Consider the following 8839-nt stretch of genomic DNA (forward strand, 5'->3'; position numbering starts at 1 on the left):
CAATTTAATAACATGTTAACGGTTGATCAATATTACTTTTAAAAGTCAAGAGGACTAAATTTATAATAAAAATTTTCAACAAACAAAAATTACACATTCATGAAGCCATATAGACAAAAATAAATTTAAACCTAATTTAAAATGTATATCGTGGATAATATTACTATTTCTTTATTTTTTTTTTACTGAGAAACAATATAGTAATTTAAATTTAAGATGTGAATATCATCAATGTTTTATATTATCTTAAATTTAATATACATTAATAATTTGTGTCAATAATTACATGTTAATAATTTGTCATCTTTTACATGTAATCCATTTTACTATCACATTTTTTTTCTCTTCCCCACTTGTCAATAATTTGTCGTAAAAAATAATGTATAAATAACATTAAGGTAAATATTATTTGTGTTAAAAAAAAAGGTTAATATTATAAGTAGTAGAAATTGTGCCACGTGCACAACAACCGCACTAAATCATATAAAATTCATAATTTGACAGAATAGAATATGAAATTCATATTTCAGTATCTCACCTGTTACCATGAATGCAAAGAAAGAAAGTGCGCACGCCAAGTGCGAAAACCGAACGAGATAACGGTCAACAGTCAACACCCTTTTACACGAGTCTATACCAAACAACGAAAACGTGCCACACTTCCAACACAAGTTTATAAAGAAAAAACAACATCACAATTCTCAAACCCAAACCAAAACCTGTGTATGTGTATGTGTCTGTGTTTGTGTGAGAATTTGCAAGAACAATGAGCACACTAGTCCGCAACGGCACCATCACGTTGAGCCGCAGATACAGATACGAGGTTCTGGGGCTGCAAGGAAAGGACAAGATGGTTAAGTCCATCAGCTACAGACGCAAGAGGGCCAAGCAGAGGAAAATCTTTCTCACAACCTACAAGCTTTCTTCCTTGGACAACACTTTTGTGGACCCCCAAAGCCCCAAGCTCAAGAAGGTTGCTGTTAAGGTCAAGAAAATTGTTGCCTCGCTTTTGATCTTCATGCGAACCGCTTCTTTCAGGTCCTGCAATTCCACCTCTGCAATTTCTCCCACCTCATCATCACCAATACCCAATAGGAACAACTTTTGAACATGCCATGCTTCTCTTTCTCTCATGTGCTTTCAATCATCGCTTCATCATGCCTCATAACGAATTAATAAGTTCTTTTTTACTAGTCTATTTATGTGGTTGGTTCGTCATGAATATGATGGCTAGGAAATGGGTATCTAATATATTTTGTATATACTGCTTAATCTAATGTCTACTTTATTACTTTCACTACCACTAGTAGTTGAGATTTTTCTTTTAGCTGAATAATAATATGCCCTGTTTCAGATTTCTTTCTTTCCATACTATGCCCTTTCATTATTAACCTTTAATTAGTGTTGGTATCAAAGCTTTTGATGTCAGAAATGAGAGTATCTTACCCGAAATTGTGGTTGTTGTGGAAGTTGAGAATCCAAATGGGGTCATTGAGTACAGGGGAAAAATGCAAGAATACAAGTTAGGTGTAGTTTTTGTTTTTATTGCTTTCGGAGTTAAAATCAGAGTTTCCTCTTGATATTCAAAGACAACACCTAGATGTTGACTTTTATCATGTCATAAGATATATGAAAGTAATATCAAAGTTGTTGAACACCAAATACATAATTAAAATTGTGTTGATGAATAGAGATAATTTCCATTTGTTATTAAGTCTATTTAAATACTCACTTTCAAATTGTTATCAAAATTATTTGTAAATATTAAATTTTAGGAATTTGTTATATATCGTTATCAAATTATTTGTAAATATTTAATTTTATGAATGTGTTATAGATCCTATATCAATTTAGTGATATAAGTAAAATAGTTTAAACAATTCTTATTTTACAAATTAATGAAATTATAGAATTATTTTAAGAAAAATGACCGGAGATAATCCGTTTTAAGTATAGTGTAATTAGCATATAAATAATATAGCAAGGCTCCAAACTCTTTTTGGGGCAAATCCTTCAACTGTTGGTAGAAAACAAGCAAGGTCAATGTGGTATTGAAAGAGCAAAATAATGATTTTGACCTAGAAATGCAACATGAGCTTGTGCATAGAACCAAAAGATATGAGTTTCTCATATATGTTGTGATCTACGGTGGATCACGTGAGGGAAATTTTGGTTAAAATCCGTAAATTATTCGATGATTTGCAATTATTAGGGGTGTTTATGAATCGATTTTTTTTAAAATTCAAACCGAACCCAACCGATCTATTTTATAAAAGTGAATCGGTTAACCAATTTATTTTTTATAAAGTAGATTGGTTTGATTTTTTTTAAATATAGATCAAATTTTTTGAAATTGGATCGATTTGATGTGATGCAGTTATCCATTTTTACTCATATATGAATTGATTTTTTTAAAAAAACTAAGCTGAACCAAACTGATCTACTTTATAAAATAGATTGAATAATTAAATCAATTTTATAAAATGCATCTGTTCAAATTTTTCAATATAAATTAAATCAATTATAGATCAATTTGGATCGATTTAGATTTTTTTCCATTCCAAACAACCACGGAGGGAAGCCTTGAAGAATCATTACTTACAAGATTGACTATCAAGGTTGTTTGTCTTATTACTGAAAATGTTTGTTACGGTGGGTAGAAAGAAATTGAAGAGGGTGATGGTAACATGCTACTCATGACTCAATCAATCATAATATGAATGGATCATTGGAATCACCACACCGAGTGAATAGTAGATGGAAAGCTTTCGGTATCCAAAATGTTAGTTTTTAATATTTGATTTATTAAATAAAGAAAAATAAAAGGTTAGGAATATTTTTCGCACAAATTTTTCGAAAGAAAAGTTTAACTGCAGTAAAAATATAATATTTTTTGTACCGGAAGGTCCCTATCGGTCACGTTGACCAACACGTGCCGTTCTGTCAGACACCTACGCCATGATGTCGGAAACATCGGTCCAGCCAACGTCCGGGACGAATGTTACTAACGGCTCGGCATAAGACCGAGCCGGAGAGTCCCCCGTAGGGCAGGATAGTTAGACTACTGTTGATCAACCCAATTAATAATAGCGCCCCATTCCTTTACCTATCGGATCGGCGAAATACCGTACCGACAGGTGAAGAGCGGTTATTAATTATGATTAGCAGGTAAGCGCATGGTTAAGTTAGTAAGTAAGTAATTAACATCGTATTACCTAATTTAGTAAACACCTGAAAAAGCCCACAATGCTCAGGCCCACGTCAGGCACTATAAATAGGTCACACATAACGAGGTATGTCACTATTCATTTTTACCCTAGATATTCGTGCATATACTGACTTGAGCGTCGGAGTACCCTTTGCAGGTACCTCCCCCATCCCTTGGAGATATCGTTGGAGCTCTTATTCGGTCCCCTTTCACCCAGAAGAAAAGGAGTGTGCCCTTAGACAGGTACATTTTGGCGCCCACCGTGGGACCAAACTGAGAGCTATTCCGAGATTATTATTGAAAGAATGGTGAAGACGAGAAAGAATAACGTTGAAGAACACCAGTCCGAGGACGAGCATCAGTCAGGAGCCGAGACGACGGAAGAGACAAACTTGAACAGTATGATGCGACAGATGAAAGAGGAGATGGCCGCTATGAAGCAACAGCGGGAGAGAGATGCGGCCGAAATGGCTGCGCTACGGGCGGAAAATGCCACCCTCAAGAACCAATACCACGATCCTACATGGAAGCCCTCCGAGACAACCCACACTCAAGGGTCGTTCCATTCGCATGGCCAGCACACCTCGGTCCCTTATACTTCTGTTGCCCCTGCCGCCCACGCCTCGGCCAGCCGACCAATACAGCCCATGCCGGCAGGATCACACCGACATCCCTTTACACCCAATATCATGCAGTCCGCCCTCCTTGACAATTGGAAGTCCTTGTCTCTCGACAAGTACGACGGAACCACCGATCCAGATGAACATGTTGACGTGTTCTTGACTCAGGTCACATTAAGCACCACCGATGACGCCGCCCTGTGCCGAATTTTCCCGACGTCGCTAAAAGGACGAGCGTTGAGCTGGTTCACTCGGCTCCCGGCCAATTCGATCGACTCATTCGGCACCTTAGCCTCTCAGTTTACCATCCAGTTCGCTACAAGCCGACCACACCAGTTGACTTCTCTATCACTAGTGAGCATCCGCCAGGAGAAAAAGGAGTCTCTCCGGGCGTTCATGAGCCGATTCAACAAAGCGGCATTAGAGATCAAGGACCTCAACCCAGCCGTCGCCTTACACCATCTAACCACCGCGTTGAAGCCGGGTCCCTTCGCCAACAGTATTTGTAAAAAGCCACCGGCAAACATGGATGACCTTCGGCGCAGGGCCGACAAGTATATGCAGATGGAAGAACTAGCCGAGTTTCGCAACCAGGCCAGAGCAGAAGTGGTGAGCAAGACAGAAAAGCCAATAGAAAACAATTTTCGCGGTCGTCCAAAAGAACTCGTACCCCGCGAGCGGCCACCTCGTGGTCCGAAGTATACACAGTACACACCACTGAACACCAGCCGGTCAGCAGTACTAGAACAAGCATTGGCTTCAGAAGTGCTGACTATCCCAAAGAGAGCATCGACCCCTCCCCGAGCCGACACAACCAAATCCTGCAGATTTCACCGCAATCGTGGGCATTCAACTGACGAATGTTCAGCCTTGAAAGACAAAATTGAAGATTTGATCAAGCAAGGACAGTTGCAAGGTTTTGTGAACCGTCCCGACCGGCCCCGACACGGCGAACAATCACAGAGACGTGACCATTCCGAACACCGCAGAGCAGAAACGTGCTCGTATAGAGAGCGCAGTCGGTCACGGGATAGGCACGAAGAACAGCAAGCAACACAGCCACGGCGAGTTATTAACACCATTGCTGGCGGTTTTGCTGGCGGGGGCTCATCTTCGTCGGCACAACGAAGACACCTGCGAGCTGTCCGACATGTGCATGTCGTGGAAACAAATCGTTGCCGTCTGCCAACCATTACCTTCACCGAGGCCGACTTCAAGGGAATCGACCCAGATCAGGACGATCCGATGGTGATCAGCGTTGAAATTCACAATTGCATCGTCCGTAAGACATTGGTTGACCAAGGAAGTTCAGCGGACATACTATATTGGAACACGTTCAAGCAGTTGGGAATTCCAGAGTCCGAACTGGTCCCTTACGATGAACCTTTGGTGGGATTCTCTGGTGAACGAGTCAAAACAAAAGGATATATCAAGTTATCAACACGATTTGGGTTCGAAGGGGCGGAATACCGAGACATCTCGGTTAAATACGTGGTTGTTCATGCGAGCACCTCCTATAACATTCTGCTCGGTCGGCCATCCCTGAATCGGCTCGGAGCAATTGTGTCTACTCCTCATTTAGCTATGAAGTTTCCGGCACAGTCGGGACGGGTTATCACGGTACACGCCGATCAAAAAACTGCACGCGAATGCTACTTTGCCAGCTTGCGACTACCGAAAGTGCAAGACGAAACGATCAAAGAGCCACAGAAAGTCCACTCGGTAACCCAACAGTCCTCCATAGACCTCGACCCCCGAATCGGGCATGACGAAAGGGTCGAGCCTATTGAAGAAAGGCAACCACTCCAAGTTGGAACCCTTGATACCCAACTGACTTATTTGGGAACTGTTCTGACGGAACAAGAGAAAGCAGCCATCGGACAGGTAATACTTGATAACCGAGATCTATTTGCATGGCACCCCTCCGATATGTCGGGTATCGATCCAGAGTTTTTGTGCCCAGCGGCGTCGGAAGACTGGAGAGGAGAAGAAGGCGGCAATCGATGCTGAGGTAGCCAAATTATTAGAAGCACAGTTTATACGAGAGATCCACTACACGACGTGGTTGGCTAATGTGGTCATGGTCCGAAAGCCGAACGGGAAATGGCGTATGTGTACCGATTACACGAACTTGAATAAAGCTTGCCCGAAAGACGCCTACCCGTTGCCCAATATTGATCGTCTCGTAGATGGGGCGTCTGGCCACCGTTTCCTATCCTTCTTAGACGCGTATTCGGGGTATAACCAAATTCGCATGCACCCTCACGATGAAGACAAAACAACATTCATCACCGAGACAGCCAACTATTGCTACCGTGTAATGCCGTTCGGTCTGAAGAACGCCGGTGCCACGTACCAGCGCCTGATGAATAAAATTTTCCAGAGTCAGATTGGTCAGTGCCTCGAAGTGTATGTTGATGACATGGTCGTCAAATCTGATGAAGTTTCTGCTCATGTACGCCACCTGGCCGAGGTATTCCAAGCGCTCAGACAACACCAAATGAGGCTGAACCCCGAAAAATGTGTGTTCGGTGTATCAGGTGGAAAATTCTTGGGATTCATGTTGTCTAGCTGGGGCATCGAGGCAAACCCAGACAAATGCCAAGCCATACTGGAGATGAAGAGCCCCACCACTCTCAAAGATGTACAAAAGTTGGCAGGGCGGCTAACTTCGCTTTCACGGTTCCTTCCCCAGCTTGCCGAGATATCTCAACCTATCCTCGCCCTGCTGAAGAAAGCAAAGCAATTTACATGGACTCATGAATGTGAAGAAGCATTCCAACAGTTTAAGCATCGCCTTAGTTCACCTCCCATACTGTCCAAACCTACTGCCGGCACCGACATGGTCATTTACCTTGCCGTGTCAGGACATTCGGTCAGCGCTGTCTTAATACAGGAACAGAGGGATCAAAGGCCGATATACTTCACCAGTCGAACACTGCAAGAAGCCGAGAAGCGTTACCAGTTAATTGAAAAGGTAGCTCTAGCGCTCGTCTACACGGCTCGCAGGCTCAGGCAATACTTCCAGAGTCATAAGGTGGTTGTCCGAACCGACTGCCCGATTGCGAAAGTTCTTCGTAAACCGGAAATCGCTGGCAGGATGATGGCCTGGTCGGTCGAACTCTCAGAGTTTGACATATCGTTCGAGCCGAGAGGACCCATCAAATCACAGCATTTGGCCGACTTCGTCAATGAGCTTACCCCAGCAGGTAGTTTTCACGACGAGCCGTGGACAATGCATGTCGACGGCTCATCCAGTGCCCAGGGAAGCGGAGCGGGAATAATTCTAGCCAGCCCTTCGGGCATCACGGTCGAACAGTCGCTCCGGTTCGGTTTTCGGGCATCTAATAACCAAGCCGAGTACGAAGCGTTGCTGGCCGGTATGAGACTAGCAGCCGAGATGGGTGTGACAAGGGTCGTATGCTGTACCGATTCAAAGATCGTGGCCGAACAGGTCAACGGCAATTTTCAAATTAAGGACGCTAATTTGTTGCAGTATTACCACCTCTTCCAGAAGCTCAAAGAGGAGTTCACTGACGTACAAATCCGACACGTTCCCAGGAGCACCAACGAACGAGCCGATCAGTTGGCTCGGCTTGCTAGTAGTCGAAAACCAGGACAGCTGAGAACAACCATTCACCTGGAAATCCCTGCCCCAAGTGTGGCGATTGAGTGCATGGCGGCCGATACTGACACACCGAACTGGATGACTCCTATTCGGAACTATATCCTCCAACAAGAGTTGCCCACCGATCCGAAGGAGGCAAAAAAGCTTCTCACTCAGGCCGCTCGGTACTCCATAGTGGCTAACGACCTCTACAGGCGAGGATTCTCCACTCCGTTGCTCAAATGCATTGATAACTCGCAGGCGGATTATGTGATGCGGGAAGTTCATGAAGGTATCTGTGGGTCCCATTCCGGAGGCCGTACCCTAGCTGCAAAAGTGTCACGAGCTGGTTATTATTGGCCAACTCTGAAAGGGGATTGCGCTGAGTTCATCAAACGTTGCATACAATGTCAGCGACATGGAAACCTCATCCATGCCTCCGCCGCCGAGCTGCACAGCATAAGCTCTCCATGGCCGTTTGCCTTATGGGGCATTGACGTACTTGGCCCGTTCCCTGTGGCAAAGGGACAGGTTAAGTTCCTCCTCGTAGCAGTAGATTACTTCACAAAGTGGATTGAGGCCGAGCCGCTCGCCTGCATCTCCGCTGCTAACGTCCAAAAGTTTGTATGGAAGAACATCATCACTCGTTTTGGCATCCCATATGCCATCATCTCCGATAACAGCTTACAATTTACATACAAAAAGTTCAACTCATTCCTTGAAAACCTTGGCATTCGGCACAGATTTACATCGGTGGAGCACCCTCAGTCAAACGGCCAAGCCGAAGCAGCCAACAAGGTTATCCTGACTGAATTAAAAAGAAGACTCGGCTCGGCAAAAGGAGTGTGGGCCAATGAATTGCCAGAGGTTCTCTGGGCGTACCGGTGTACACCACAATCCACTAATAGAGAAACACCCTTCCGCCTCACATACGGCACTGATGCGATGATCCCGGTTGAGGTTGGAGAACCATCTTTCCGGCGACAAAGCTTTCAGGAGGAATCTAACGACGACGCACTCCGAGCCGAACTCGATGTCCTCGAGGAAGTGCGGGACAAGGCATGGGTGGTGGCCGAGGCATGCAAACAGCGAATGACTCGGCGCTTTAATTCCAATCTAAAGCCAAGAACTTTTCACGAGGGCGACCTTGTGTGGCGCTTTAATTCCATGGCCGTTTGCCTTATGGGGCATTGACGTACTTGGCCCGTTCCCTGTGGCAAAGGGACAGGTTAAGTTCCTCCTCGTAGCAGTAGATTACTTCACAAAGTGGATTGAGGCCGAGCCGCTCGCCTGCATCTCCGCTGCTAACGTCCAAAAGTTTGTATGGAAGAACATCATCACTCGTTTTGGCATCCCATATGCCATCATCTCCGATAACAGCTTACAATTTACATACAAAAAGTT

General features: G+C 44.2%; 1 protein-coding gene across 1 annotated transcript; it reads left to right on the top strand.

Annotated features, from left to right (window-relative positions):
- The first annotated feature begins 656 nt into the window (after positions 1–656).
- LOC109815255 (uncharacterized) lies at positions 657–1367 on the top strand. The gene has a single exon (XM_020379916.3). The coding sequence runs from the start codon at positions 767–769 to the stop codon at positions 1106–1108; it is 342 nt and encodes a 113-aa protein (XP_020235505.1). The 5' UTR covers positions 657–766; the 3' UTR covers positions 1109–1367.
- Positions 1368–8839: the final 7472 nt, after the last annotated feature.

Source organism: Cajanus cajan, chromosome 8 (genome assembly GCF_000230855.2).
Source record: "Cajanus cajan strain Asha chromosome 8, NIPB_CcT2T_4, whole genome shotgun sequence".
Taxonomy (NCBI): domain Eukaryota; kingdom Viridiplantae; phylum Streptophyta; class Magnoliopsida; order Fabales; family Fabaceae; genus Cajanus; species Cajanus cajan.